At 43.8% G+C, this 15,666-nt stretch overlaps 1 protein-coding gene across 2 annotated transcripts in view; it reads left to right on the forward strand.

Moving 5' to 3' along the window:
- Astn1 (astrotactin 1) overlaps positions 1 to 13,897 on the forward strand; it is a 297,563-nt gene extending 283,666 nt beyond the window's left edge. For both annotated transcript variants that reach the window (XM_042674444.1, XM_042674445.1), the window contains exons 21-23: positions 1,456 to 1,556; positions 8,934 to 9,117; positions 13,454 to 13,897. In XM_042674444.1, coding sequence (XP_042530378.1) covers positions 1,456 to 1,556; positions 8,934 to 9,117; positions 13,454 to 13,691 — 523 coding nt within the window. In that variant the 3' untranslated portion in view covers positions 13,692 to 13,897. The remainder of the gene's footprint in view (positions 1 to 1,455; positions 1,557 to 8,933; positions 9,118 to 13,453) is intronic.
- Positions 13,898 to 15,666: the final 1,769 nt, after the last annotated feature.

Below are 15,666 nucleotides of genomic sequence, written 5' to 3' on the forward strand. Positions count from 1 at the left end.
GAGGCTTTCTTTGCATACGAAGCCCAGATCCAGAAGCACAGTCTGCAACCTGCCCTAGGGTGCCTTTGAGACCACCTTCAGAAACTTAGCGAAAGGCGGTCTGGAGCAAGTGTGCAAAGAAGAGAATTGATAGCTGTGCTAAGACCAGGTTTGTGAGGTGTGATCGGATCAATGGACCAGCGTCAGGAGTTGGGAGCCTCAGCCACTTTCTAGAAACAAGACCTAATCACTGATGAGGAATCTGGGGGCAAATGAGAGGAAACAGCAGGGAAGGTGGCCCCATGCCAGTCCCGGGGTGGGTGGCTCTGGGGGGTGGGTGGCAAAGGGCAAAGAATGGTGGGAAGGAAGGGTGGCAGGATCCCAAGATCACAGTGAGTTATTTATTACCAGGCAAGACCATTGATCCAAACTTAGGAATATAGAGCACGGGGTAGAAGCAGCCAGCAGGGTATACTGCACCCCTTCGTTTGTGGTGCAGATAGGAAAGAAGGTGAGCAGGGTCTGGTCAGCACCAAAGGGCTTCCTTTAGGAGCCTACTAGGTATGATTTGGGTGGTACCTGCTAGATCTCAGCAGATCACCATGATGGTAGTGTGAGGATTTGGGGGATGTAGCGGAAGACACAAGGTATCTTTGGAGCACACCGGTAATATCTATTCTAGTTCACTGGTTTACCTGTTTCGGTTGACATTTGTCTGGGCCAGTCCACTTTGGGAGTATTTCTTTGTTTTCTCTTTCTCCAAGTAACTTTGCCAAGAGGAGCCAAAATAAATATCCGCATTTGACAAGAAAGGGGCCAGGAAAGCATTGCTAGTCGTTTCTTTTAAACGAACCGGCTAGTTATCAGAGACCCTGCAGGGACACTGCTGTTGGTTTTCGTGGTTTGGCTTAATTTCCCCTCAGCATAGGAGGTCCTGGAGTCTCTCCTTTTCTGATCCATCCAGCACCATCACCTAAATGGGAAATCTGTGTCTGGCCTTTGATAGCTATTTCCATCTCTGGGATTCCCTTCTACCCCTGTGCTCCCAGTCAGGATTGGCCTTTCCCTGGGGGATCCCTGGGCTGTGGTGGGCGTAGAGGGAGCTAGCTGCATGCGTCCAGCCATGGGCTATAGCTAAAATGACCTTCTCTTGCATTAAAGAGCGAACTTGTCCTCAGTTTACACTAGAAAAGGGCTGAGGCTGATCTCCCATGTGGAGAACAAGTATGTTACACTGTGATGCTTCCTGCCAGATAACACACCTAAGAGTGCAAGTGACAACTCCAGTACCACAGGGAGCAGGGAGAGGCTGTAGGTTTTGTGCTTTCTGACCAAAGCGAGGGCGGTAGGTGTGTCTCAGGATGACAAAAGCAGCCAAGGAAGTCATTATCCCATCCAGGCATCGCAGGGCCTCCAGCCCAGTGGCAGAGCCCCTGCCTCCAGCCTGCTGACTTTGCCCACTCGTGTCCCTGCCAGGTTCACCTTATGGGGAGTGGACAACACTGGACGACGCTCGAGGCCCAGCGATGTGATCGTGAAGACGCCATGTCCTGTCGTGGATGATGTCAAAGCCCAAGGTAAGAGATACGGAGGTCAGCGGAGAGTCTGCAAGAGTCGTGCCCTAGGGACCAATCCTTCCCATGAGAAATGAGGGACCAAAGATGCACGCAGTGTGTGACCTGGAACTTAATGGGCAGAGGGAAGAATTCAAGGCCCAGCAGAGAAGTCTAGCCTTGCTGGATGGGCTCTTCAGCCTCGGCCTTCGGGTCTAGAAGCCCTCACTCCTCTCTGCAGCCCCTGCTGCAGGACCTGACAGTTCTACCGTCAGGATACTTACAAGGATGCTCCCTCTTCATAGAGTTTGACCATCTGAGAGGCCATTGTGAGTGACCCACACATAAGGCTGAAGATTTGGAATTAACGGCTATATCGCTTCCTTTCTAGCAAAGAGGCTCTGACATCTTTAACTCTATCTTTTGGAGTTGTTCTGGAGCAGGTCTTCAGTAGAGAGCTCTCCCTCCTCATTTTAAACTCCAGCACTGGCATTGGGCCTGGTTACCTAGGAAGTTGGTCTCCACTGCACACACCACGCTCCCTGGCTGACAATGTCTCCTCACTAGGCAGAATTCTTCCATCCTCATCACCACTTCTCTAGAGTTTCAGCACTAACTAAAGTAACCTGATCATCTCCTAAGATCTCTTGCATAGAAATGAACTGAAAGCATTTGCATGTTAACTGGGTATACTGACTGGTATTGGAAGCCTCTGCTGTATAGGTAAGGGATACAGATTGCTGAGCTGGGTTCCTGATCCCTGTCAATTACTCACACTGGTTTCTGATCCTGATTGTGTCAGACTGACCAGGAGGGACACAGTCCCAGAATATCCCAGGGAAGATGCAAGGATGGCACACGAATAATCCATGGTGGAAGAGTGACCCAGGCCTACTCGAACACCACCTGGTGTTTTTAACAGAGACATCTGATCATATCAAGCTTCTTCTTAAAAGTCTTCAATGGATTGCCATTCCTCTTGTGACATAAATATTCAGGAGACATATTAGAACCTATGTGGGAGCACCTTGTCCACTTCTCTCGTCCACTCCCACAGTTTGGCTGATCTAGGTCTTCCAATCTTACTGCCTTCCTCAGTTTCCCCCCGCCATTCTCTGTCCTACTACGGAGCTTTTGCATGTGTCAACCCCATTACCTGAAATGCTTGCTACTCTTACTGATGCCAGCTGGTGAACTCAGCTCAGCCTACAGATCTCAGATCAAGTGTTTGTTCCTGTCTCAGGACAGAGGGATAGAAGCTACTGTTAGGACTCTTTAGGGTACCATGTTGCTTTCCTTCTCAATATTCATCTCCATTTGCTAAAATAATAAAGAGTTCAGTCTCTCCTTACCTTGCTAAATAATCAGCTCCATGAAGACATGGCTCCGGTCCCTTTCCCTCCATTGCTATGTTCCTAGAATCCAGAAAACAGAAGGACTGATTGGCCACCAAAGGCTTTAATCTCTCCATTCGACAATCCAAGTTCAAATTCCTGCTCCACTACCCATCTTGATTTTGGATAAGTTACTTCATTCATGCCTCAGTTTACTTATCTGAGAAATGGAGAATGAAGGATATAGTAGTAACCTCACTAGTAAGGCACTACTGAAAATTAAAGGGCTAATTAATTTAAAGTAGCAAAATCAAAAACAGTGTCTGGTATATAATGAATATTCAGTAGGTGTCGGTAATCATCATTATCAATAAACAAGCATAGCATTCCCTATTGGGAACTGAATAAGTATCTCCCAAATACATAAATAAAATAATGTTCCTATTTAAGATGCAAAGGTTAAGATTAAGACTAGGCTACCAAAGATGACTAGCATCACAAAACATCTAATAGAACCCACACTCAGATTCACTATTTGACCCCCAACTCCCATTTTGTCTCCAATATTACCAGGAACTAGGTAATAGGTTATTATATAAAATAGTCAACATCTTTCATTTGTCTCTAAAAGCTACACCTTTAAAAAGCTATTAAAAAAATGTCCTTGTCATGGCTGTCAGTCCACTGTGGGGTGGGGGTGGGGCCACTAGGACCTTTACCTGTGCAGTGAGTGCCTCTTCCTGCAGGGGGCGCTGTTGGCTCAGAGGGTAAGAGTATGAGCATCCGTGGAGGTCTATAAAGATGATAGAGATGTGTGGGGCCATACACCCCCACATGAGAGGATGTCTGAAGGACACCCCTACACTCCTCTGTGGATTTCTTCCAAGCCAGAGAGGAGCAGGTGATGGGACGTCTTTGCCAGTTGCAGTAGATGCCCTGAAGTTGTTGGCTGAGGAGACAGTGGGATGTTGGAGCATCAAGAAGGTGATGAGCAGGTGGAAAGGGTACAGCAAGATGTTACCGGTGGGGTGGACCAGTAGAAAACAGCTGCAGGATGAAGAAGAGTGCCTAATGTAGGGACACTCCCCCTGGGACAGACCATGACCTTATTTTCTCTGTAGGGCTCCTTGGAGTCAGCTCTAGTCCGAGTGTCATCAAGATGTGTTCTACCTGCTTTTACTTCCTGGCAAAGGACAGTCTATAAAAAAATATCCTAGCAGCAAGAACCAATTTATTGCTGAGAGAATGAAATAATACTCCTAGGTCTTGTTATCCATCAGCCAGGATAGAGCCCTGCACAGAGCCAATCTGGAGATTAATGAGTTAGACTAATTGAGGGTATCCTTACGTATTCATACAGTTCTCACAGGTCTACCAAGAAAAACCATATGCTTTGAATCCCTCAAATCCAGATGGTGATCATAAATATCATTCACTTGGGCCTGATTTTAAATCTAATAGCAAATGGGAATTACCTTTTAATTGACCGAGACTGTGATGTCAGCCTCTAATTACCCAGGCAAAAGCCAGACAATATCCCTCATGTGAACGTTTTTCCTACGTTAAATACTTTCTAAGAATAATTTTACCATGTTATGACACTAAAGCCACTGTGTATATAGTTTCTAGCAGTGTTTCACTGAAATGACTCTTCAGCAGGAGCAAGTTTATGTCAGTAATAAGATCACCCTCATTGTCTGACCTGGAGGTTAGGGCGTGGCCTCTGGGGGTCTTCAAGGCCTTTCACTGAGAGAAGGGTAGTTCTCACCCATTTCTCCCCAGCTTCCACCCTCCCTTTCTGATAATAAACATGGATCCATTTCTTTATTTGATCTTTCCACAGCCACTGATTTATCTTCAGCATTAGATGCTAAAGAAGTGAAACTAATTAGATTCAGAATCTATTTTCAGGGATTTATAGTCAGGTTTCATGAATTTATTATTGTTCCTCTAACAAATATCTGATTCTTACTAATATCTATCCTAGGTATCAGGAGCAATGCCCCTGAAGGTTGTGTTTTAGCAAGGGTGAGAAAAACTGATATTAAAATAACAAAATATTGGACTGGGAATGTAGCTTAGTGGTAGAGTGCTTGCCTAGCATGCATGAAGCCCTGGGTTCAATTCCTCAGTACCATATAAACAGAAAAAGCCAGAAGTAGCACAGTGGCTAACCTTGAGCAAAAGAAGCTCAGGGACAGTGCCCAGGCCCTGAGTTCAAGCCCCACAACTGGCAATAAATAACTAAGAAGAAGAAATATTTAACATTTCAGAGGATGATATATATATACATATATATATATATTATAGAGATAAATAAGCAGGATATGGGAAAGAAGTGCAGGGGGTGGAATTTTGACTATTGTGTGGTGTGGGGAGAAGTTGAATGAAGGTATCCTGGAAGAAACCCTTTCAGAAGGCAGCAAAACAGCAATTCATGGGGTATTGGAAGAAGATGAGGGAAGCTTGTTATAGTTGGATCAAATTTAAACAAGAGAATGGAGGGGAGCAAGTAGGAGGAAAAGAAATAGGAGAGGGATATGAGATCTGTCAGATTTGACAGGGCCTGGCTGTCAGCAGGATACAGAACTGTCCCTGGGTTTGTGCAAGGAAGCCCTGGAAAAGAAAAGTGAACATGATCACACTTGATGCTTTGCAGGTTGTTCTGACTGCTGTGATGAGAACAGATGCCCATGAAGGGGAATAAGAGGACACGAAGGCTCCTAGTATTCACAAGAAAAAGGATGTTGTTTTAGTCTAGACTAGTGGCCCAGAGATGCTCAGGGATTATCTGTTGAGGTCTCTGATCATCTAAGAAAGTATACTTTTTGAATTAGCTTTCTAGTACTTCAGCCATTTCAGTATTCTTAATCCACTTACTAGGGAGTTATTCACTCAGTTCATTTTCTGTGCCTGTGTTGCAATTTGTGCATGTGTTGGGATGTAGGTATGCATTTATTTGTTGGTGTTTTGTTAGCCTTGTTAGTGGAGAGCTTTCTCTCGGGGTCATATTCCCCATTCTCATTCAGAGCAAGCAGGCAGAAGTAACAAAACCACAGCTCAAAATCTTTGGGCGTAGCACAAAACAATTATAAATATCAACTAAACTCCAATGTGACTAGAAAATAAAGGATCTAGAATAGAAATGGTATATGATAAGAGTTTTAAAAAGATTACATATTAAGAAGTAAGAACTAATAAAAAAAAAAACAGAGATGTTGAAAGCTTGTTTGGAGGTTCTAGCAGGGGAGCGCAGCTGCTCGTATACCCCTGACCGAAGAGCGGGCCTTCTCTATCCAGGATGGTTGTCCTCTTGGACAGAGTGTGCAGCCTTGGGAGGAATGTGCGTGGAGCAGTGAGGGAGGAGGGGGACACCCGCCTAGCCAGCCAGATCAGCCCAATCAACCCTGGACATCAATGAGGTGACAGATGTTGCAGTCAGATCGAGATGGACAATGGAGCAAGGTATAGAAAAAGCAGAGTAGTACACAATGGAATTCTATGCCTCCATCAGAAAGACTGACACCGCCCCATCTGTTAGGAAATGGAAAGACATGGAAAAAATTACATTAAGTGAAGTAGGCCAGGCCCAAAGAAACACAGGTCTCATGGTTTTCTTTATTTGCAATAACTAGCAGAAAAGGTCAGATAAGAAGATGTTAGGCAAAATGAGCCCCAAGATAAGGACACAAGTGTTTTTTTTTTCTTTCTTGCTATTGTTTCTAACATATTTATAAGGTGATTTCTTTGTGGCTTTGTATGTCCCTCCCCCACGGTATAGCCCCTGTTTCCACTGTATTTGATGTTGGTATAATTTGGGGAGGGGAAGGGAAAATACAAATTGTCTAAATAAGGATACAGGTGGACCCATTGCAGCAATGAGATGTACAAAATGCTATGTTGAAAAAGAACTTTACAACTTTGTGGGAGGGGGGGGAGTGTAATGGTGGAGATGGGAGGGCGGGGATGGTAGGGGAAAAGCAAAGGAGGAGGCAACAATGCTTGATAGGAAATGTACTCATTACCTTGCTCATGTAATTGTAACCCCTCTGTACAGTATTTTCACAATAAAAAAAGAAAAAGCAAAGTAGGAAGAAAGACAAAAAGTATATGGGATGTGGTATAGGAAAAAGTAGAATAATATTGCGAGAGAATAGGATCAAATGAATACAACAGCAGATAACATGGTCAACAAAAAAAGTGACACAACTGAACTGTGACAACCGTGTGAAGAAATAAATACAAAACAAGTAAACAAACAAAAAAACACAGTCAGATTGCTTCCTTGCTGAGGAAAACGGTGTGGATCTCTTCCAGTTTATACTTTTTAGCTTCCTTCTGAAGGGGAGGGAGCCCTTGGTTTATTTGGTTGGTTGGTTTTATTTTTCCTTTCCAAACTTGTAACAAGCTAACAAAGAGAATGTTTCTAGGCTAAGCTCACATCTGCCTTCCCTGCTATGATGAATTCAGGACATTCTTTACCTTAAAACACTGATAGAGGGAGTCCAGGGGTCACCTTCAGGCTGTTCCTGCCAGTTGAACCTGAGGGTTACCTCCCCTGCTCCCAAGGTTGGATATCTCCTTGGTTCAAGACTGTGTGTACTAGTTTTTGAGCAATTACTGCTGTCCACCCATTTCTTTAGACCTCTAGAAACAGACAAAGCAGACAAGGCCAAGAAGTTTGCATTGGCTGGGAAAAGGCATAGGATTCTAAATGATCCTGACTTCTCCAGACTCACAATTCTCTGTCTTAGCATTCTAGCACATATTTGTGGACAGTTGATGCCTCTCCTCTTTTTTTTTTTTTTTTTGTCGGTCGTGGGGCCTGAACTCTGGGCCTATGCTGTCCCTCAGCTCTTCAGCACAAGGCTAGTGCTCTACCACTTGAGCCACAGCGCCACTTCTGGCTTTTTCTGCGTATGTGGTGCTGAAGAATCAAACCCAGAGCCTCATGCATGCAAGGCAAGCACTCTACCACTGGATGAGCGGTATACAGATCTTCCATCTTGACTTCTATTTCTGTAGGTTCTGGCTGCTGCCCCCTTGTGTATGCATCGGAGGCTTACCTTCTCTCTCCCCATGAAGGAGAGGCTTCCTCAGTCTTTGCCATTCTTTTTTAATCAGCACCATATGTTTGGTTTGATTTTTTTTTTTTGTAAATCTAAAGTTTGCTATTAGTAGATATCACTTGGTTTCCGCCTTCTGCCCTCCCATATCCATGTTCTTTACTGGGATACAAACCCCAGAGTTATAGAGGTACAGGAAAGTCTTCCTACTTATACATACATACACACATACATATGTATATGTATGCATGTATGTATATATGTATGCATGTATGTATATATATGTATATATGTATATGCACACATAGATACATACATATATGTATATATGTACATATATGTATATATACATACATATGCATGTATATATACATACATTTATACACATACATACATATGTATGTATATATACATACATATATACACATACATGTAGGTATGTATATATATTTTACAAGTTAAAATTATTTATATATATTTATATGTATATAAATAATTTTAACTTGTAAAATAGTACTCCTGTAGCAACCTACTGCATCGTGTGTTTACCATGTCTCTTTGTTGTTGTTGTTGTTATTGTTGCCAGTCCTGGGGCTTGAACTCAGGGTTTGGACACTGTTCTTGAGCTTCTTTTTGCTCAAGACTAGCACTCTACCACTTGAGTCGTAATGCCACTTCCATTTTATGGGGTATTGAGGAATCGAACCCAGAGCTTCATGCATGCTAGGCAAGCACTCTACCACTGAGCCACCTTCCCAGCCCATGCCATGTTTCTTTACTGCACCACTTCTCATGTTCCAGATTTAATGGGGGCCCTGTTCAAACTGGCTCTTGGAATAACAGGCTATGACACAGGGACCCTACGGGTCCTGTGTATATAGTAGGCTCTGCCGTGTGTGCTCTGAATAGTATTTGAACAACCTTGAAATATCTAACGATGTATTTGTCAAAACCACGATTCAATCATACCTGACTAGATTTTTCCTTTATTCCCCCTTCAGAAATAGCAGACAAAATCTACAATCTCTTCAATGGTTATACCAGTGGGAAGGAGCAACAAACTGCCTATAACACCCTCCTGGATCTGGGCTCCCCCACCTTACATCGAGTCCTCTTCCACTATAACCAGCACTACGAGAGTTTTGGAGAATTCACCTGGAGGTGTGAGGATGAGCTAGGCCCCAGGTAATCAATCAACTGCATTTTCTATATTGAAGTCTTTGACATTTCATACGTCTTGCATTGTAACACTGATTCCCAGAGTTAGACAGATTTCCTAAATAAGTGTGGGCGCTTGAAGAAATAAGTCTTTGGTTTTAGACAGCTCAGGACATGCAGGATCCTTTTGGAGAAGATATTTATTAAGCAGTTGCATTGTGAATGCATTTCCTGAGAAAACCTTTGCTACTGATGGGCTTTACTTCTATGTATGATGGGGACACAGATTTCCTAATGCTGAAACTGGAGGGATCAAAGTCTATGCCTTGTCAAAGAAAAGTAGGAATTTTATTAATGAGTCTATTCAGAAATCATTACTGCACAGGGACTTTGTATATGTTCTTTGCATTATGGAGATGTGTAATTTGGATTACATTGTAAAGACAACATGTAAGTTGATAAAAACCCTATTTGTCATCCACTTTGGCCTAAGTTAAGATGGTATAGTGCACACTAATTTCCCTTGGTCTCAAAGCTGCAATTTCATCAGATTAAATAACCATGATTTTGCTGATGACCAGACCAGTTAGGTTTATGGAAAGCAGGAAATGAGGAAAATGTGTAGTGATACAAATCTTTTGATTCATCCTGACTGTAAATTGCACCTCGAAATGAGAGACTTTCTTAGACATTCTGCAGTTTTTTTAGATAGACATAATAAAGAGTACTGTTCCATGGAAAACTAGTACTTATGCATCCCCAAGTTACTTAAGAATTAATGGAGTAAATAATAAAAATATAGCAAAGGCTAACGTGAGAACAGGAAAGAGACAGAAATAGAGAAAGAAGCAAAAGAGAGGAAGGAAGGTAGGAAGGAAGGTAGGTAGGAAGGAAGGAAGCAAGGAAGGAATGGAGGGAGGGAGGGAGGGAAGGAGGAAGAGAAGGAAGGTGAGAAAGAAAGGAAAGAAGGAAAGAAAAGAGAAAGGAAGAAAAGAAAAAGAAAAGCAAGAAAGAAAGGAAAGAAAGAGAGAGAGAGAAAGAAAGAAAGAAAGGAGGGAGGGAGGGAGAGAAGAAGGAAAGGAGGGAGGGAGAGAAAGAAAAGAGAAGGAAGGAAGGAAGGAAGGAAGGGAGGGAGGGAGGAAGGAAGGGAGAGAAGGAAAAGAAGGAAAGAAAAGAGAAGGAAGGAAGGAAGGAAGGAAAGGAGGGAGGGAGGGAGGGAGGGAGGGAGGGAGGAATGGAAGGAAAGAGGGAGGGAGGGAGGAAGAGAGGGAGAGAAAGAAAGAAAAGAAGGAAAGAAAAGAGAAAGAAGGAAGGAAGAAGGAAGGAAGGAAGGGAGGGAGGGAGGGAGGGAGGGATGGAGGGAGGGAAGGAGGGAGGGAGGGAAGGAGGGAGGGAGAAGGAACAAAGAGGTAGGAAAGGACACTAAGAAGTGAGACTTAGAAAGATCAGTGCTATAGACTTCTCTTGAAGAATCCTTGCTATGTAGACAACATAGTTCGTCCAACGCATCACCCATCTATCTCTCCAGGCACTTCAGTGATTCTGTTGTAACCTACAATTATATAACTTCCTAGAAGACTGCTGCTCAAAGCATTTCCCTTTATTTTTTACTTCTGAAGCAAATTTTAGGAGAGTCTTTCAGAAACAAAAGGATCGTGTGCAAAATGTCAGGCAGGATCTTTCTACATTCTATAAATTATTTCCTGATGTGTATGAAGGATGATAGTTCTTGGGCAAGCAAACCCTAGGGAGCTATAAAAAGGGACATTTTTTTTTCTTGGTTTTGGTAAGAAACAAACCTGGGTTAAAAAGTAGATGCCTATTAAGAAATGTGCTTTCCAGTCCATACCCTGTTTCTACTCCTAACCCACACCAAGTATCTTGCCTCATTTACCTCCTCTCCCTATATGTCCTCCTCTTCTGTCTACTGCTCATTTGGCTCCTTTCCACTCTTCTCTCCTTTCTTCTGATGTTTATTGCATGTACACACATAGTTCTTTGTTAGGGAGCCCAAATGTCACAATTTGAATAGTACTAGCATTGCATAGTTCATCTTGATTTCTGAAGGCATTTGGAGTCCTTTAAAACTTCTCTTTTGCAACTCAGCTTATAAGGAAATTGGTTAATGAGGCACGTGAGCAAGGGAAGAAATGTGGATCACACAATGAAGAGTGTACACTCCCCTCTGCCAAAGCCTCCACCAAGGGTGGTTTTATGTGTAATATGGGTCTTTTACGGAGACACAGTAGAAAACATTGCCCTGTTTCATTAGCCCATGGAAAACAAAGGCTTGCTCTTTTGTCATGAATTTTAGAGAGAACCACAGGAAAGGAAAAGTCCACTGCCTAGAGCGACATCAATCCACTTTGGAGTTTGTTGTGAGAATGAATGAAAATGGATCCATGAGTATTTATTTCCTGAGCCAGCAGACAGGATTCCCTTAGTTCCGTCAAATCCAATTATCCTGAAACTTCTGGAAGTTTCCAGATTGAGTTGAGGTTGCAAATATTTTGAAAACAACCTCAGTGGTTCTGAGAAAGAAGGCTCCAAGACTCTGACATGGTCAAGGGCAGGCCCAAACTAATTATTATTTTCAAAACAAAAACTGAGCAATGAAAACAGCAATAAGAACGGACAGGCTAATTCAACTCACTCTTTCAAAATGGTAGGAGACATGGTCCATTCTTTGAAGATGATGAGAGGCTAACCCTCACTCTAGTCTTCCCCTTCCTTCACCTCCCAAGAATTTCAGCAATGAATGGCATACAGCAGGGTAAATTAAGAGGAAGGGCCATCAAAAGCCTTGTTGGTGATGACTCTTGGAAAATAAGTCCTGGCAAAACTACAGACGCTGATAGGGAAAGTACAGATCATCAGCCTGAGATGCTATTTAGTCGGCAGGCAGAGTGTTTGTTTGATTTCCTCTGATTCATTCCTGAAGATAGAGGAAGTATGACTTTGTCTCCAATAATGTCACATCACTCTTGGTCCCTTGAATTTGCCTTTCCTTCAAAACCATCCCCACCCTCCTCTCACATGCCCTCATAGGAATTCTCTGACATCAGCCCCTTGCTGACACTCTTACTACCAGAACCAAAGAAGAGGAATAGAACAAATAAATGTGGTGCGCATTCTTGGAAAGCTCATTCTAAATGGAGTACAGAGCTAGGCCCTGGTGGCTCATGCTTGTAAGCCTAGCTACTCAGAAGACTGAGATCCAGAAGATCACAGTTTAAGGCCAAGCCTACACAGAAAGGTCCATGAGACTCCATTTCAAAAATAACCAATGAAAAACAGTGTTGGAGGCATGGCTGAAGTGCTAGAATGCCATCCAAGCAAGCAAACCAAGTGAGTGGAAAATCCTAAGTTTCAAACCTGAGTACTACCAAGAACCAAACCAAAACAATACGCTAAGTGAAGGGATTCTTCTCCTCTGTTCATCCTAAATGCTCAGAGTCAAAGCAAAGCAGTTCTGAGAACTGTCTCTCAGGCAGCTTTAATCTGTGGCACCAGAACTGGATACCACCAATGAAGGTCTGGTGGTATTCAAATTTCCTAAGCCACGTGCTTGAGGCACTGCTCTTGGCCTTGATGGAATATTAACTTGCACTGTAAGCAAACTTGAGGCAACGCCCCTCTCTCCTTTCTCTTGCAGGATCTGCAGTGACTCAGGTATGCTGTCATCCTCTCCTTTCCCCATTCTTTCCAGTTGAGGCTTCATAGCAAGGGCCTCTTGACTTTCTGAGCGAGATGAGGAATGGGCCATAAGCTCACCTGGAAGTTAATTAGGTGACACGTGCTTTGCCCTCAGACTATCCCAATATCCATTAGAACTGCAGACACTATTGTCCAAGCCCCTTTTGGGCTATAGTTAACACAACACAGGCACAGCTGGCCATATTTAGTATCTTCTTCCATGCGCAGTAGATTGGCTCAATTCAGATAGAGCCTTGATAGGAGAAATACTCAGCCAAGCATGCCACTCACCAGTTCCTGATGATAAATTCCTGGCTTTAAAGAAAATGGATTGGATTTGTCTGTTAAGACTGCCAATGATATGATTGCAAAGGGTACATATTCCCACTAAAAGACGCGTTATTTATTCTCTTGCCTTTTCTTTCTTGACTGTACTTTGTCTCTATTTGTTTATGGTGCTTGCCCCATGTTGTACAACTATATCATTCATTCCTACATCCATTCACTGGACAGATATTTATGGAGAATCCACTGTTCTAACCATGGAAGATAGATAAGCCAGCAAATACAACCCTCACGCTGCCTAGTCTCATTCTAATCCTGACCTTTGGTCCTTCCCAGTCTCCTCTCCTTCCTCATGTAACTATCTTCCATGCTTGATCCGTAGGAAAGCCGGCCTCATCCTGTCCCAGCTTGGGGATCTCAGCAATTGGTGCAATGGACTCCTTCAGGAACCCAAGATAAGTTTGAGGCGCAGCGCGCTCAAGTACATGGGCTGCCGCTACAGCGAAATCAAGCCCTATGGACTTGACTGGTCAGAGCTCACCCGAGACCTCAGGAAGACATGTGAGGAGCAGACCCTGAGCATCCCCTACAATGACTACGGGGACAGCAAAGACATCTAGCAGCAGGAGGTGGCTGCCAGAATAACCCAGAAGAGAAGAGGGGGACATCTGGTATGATTGGTGGATTTTTAACCTTTTTAATGGAACATTCAGAGCTCCACAGGCACTATCTAAACCAGGCAGAGACATGATTTTGCTCCCAGAAGAACTTCTTCCATATGCTATTCTCCATCCGCATGATCAGTAAACCTGCCGGGTTCATGCAGTGCCATTTTTCCTTAGCGGATTACTTTGGGGACTCATTTTGGTATTACTTTGTTTCATTTTATGTCCGCCCCCCCCCCAAGAGGCTCGTCAAGATGTGCAAGAGCTCCATCATCTTCATGGAAGGTCTACAGCTTGAGGCTCCTGTGGTGTGCTCACTCAATTCCTGAGTCCATTCATTCCTCAGGTATCCATTAGGAGATATCTCACTCTGGGAGCCTAATTCAAGTTCATAGAGAAAAGCAATGTGGACATTGCTCCCTGTCGTGGTTTTTCTCCCAGGCCTTCTTATTGCTATCTGTCTGCCCACCATTCCAGGTGAACTTAGCTTCCGTTATCTGCCCAGTGGGCTCTCTGGGATTTTAGGCCCTCCTCTATTTGAAGGCCGGCCTAGAATTACGTCCCCCTCAGATAGATCTCTACCCTCTCCTCTGAACTACATGATCTTCAAGAGGCAACAAGAAACCACCTGTCAAATGCACCTCCAGGGAAGTCTACCACAGGAACTAGATAGCAGCCTTCGCTCTGGGGAACAAGTGAAGATGATGGTTTAGAATAAGTTTTCACGTCTCCTTTGGATGAACCAGGCCAGCAATCTAGATCCAAGCACTTTGATTTGATTTCTCCCTGAATCTTTACTCTGGACAGAAGGGGCTTTGCTGAGCTCTGGTCAAGTCAAGGAGGGTAGATTTTTTTCATGTCAGTGTTTAAGTGAACTAAAGCTATTAGCTCAAAAGTACTTCTGAGCTGGGCACTGGTGATTCACACCCATTAGCCTAGGAGAGTGAGATCTGAAGACCCAGGTTTGAAGCCAGCCTGGGCAGACAAGCCTGAGAGACTCTTATCTTCAGTTAATCAGCAAAAAGGGAAGTAGAGGAATGTCTCAGACAGTAGCGTACCAGCCATGAGTGAATCAAGCCCAGGGAAAGCATGAGGCCCCAAGTTGAAGTGCGCATGCACACGTGCATGCGCACACCCCCGCCTTCCCCACAAACACGTATTTAGGTCTATCACCCTTGTTAAATTTGCTTAATTGTTTCGCCAGTCATTTCTCGGATGACGATTGACATTATCACACGTAACACCTTCCTCTAGCCACTGAGTTTAGCAGAATCTCTGAATAGATAATACCACTGGCCACAGTTAAGGTCTGGGGTGCCATCTTTGCCCACTGCCAAAGTATTGCATGGTGGCATGACTAACAAGAAGCCCAGCCTTTCAGAAACCTCCCAGGGCCATGTTGACCAGTTCATAGCCTTAGCTGCCACTTTCAGCCACCTTGCCGCCTTAGACTAGAACTCCTCAAGTGGAAACATAATATGACAGAGGCAGGAAGGAGATGAAGAATCTACAAGGCACTTCATCAAGTCTTATTGACTTTTTTCTAAGTAAGAATAACAACAGATGACATTTATTGAGTGCTTCCTGGGTGTCAGGCACTACTGTAAGCACCGTAATTGAATTCTCCCCCCCCCCCCCAGGAAAGTACTATTTTTGTCTACCTCTAGATGATGAGGAAAATAAAGCAGAGGTTATTCACCTTGTTCCATATCTCTCATGCCTGAGTTTATAGTAGGAGCCCAGGCTCCTTCAGAACAGGATTTTTACTCTGAAAGTCTCAGTAAACAGCATATGGCTGTCCAAGTTGTCAGCTCCACAGGGGATCTGCCCAAAGAGCTCCATCTTTCCCCCACCCACTTCCCCGGCACCATGTACTGCATAGGAGTGGCAGGAGTCAGAATGCACACGCAGCCTTGGTTCTTTTAGTATT

The sequence above is a fragment of the Dipodomys spectabilis genome, unplaced genomic scaffold (assembly GCF_019054845.1).
Source record: "Dipodomys spectabilis isolate Male_0828 unplaced genomic scaffold, ASM1905484v1 ptg000019l, whole genome shotgun sequence".
In the NCBI taxonomy this organism is placed as follows: Eukaryota; Metazoa; Chordata; class Mammalia; order Rodentia; family Heteromyidae; genus Dipodomys; species Dipodomys spectabilis.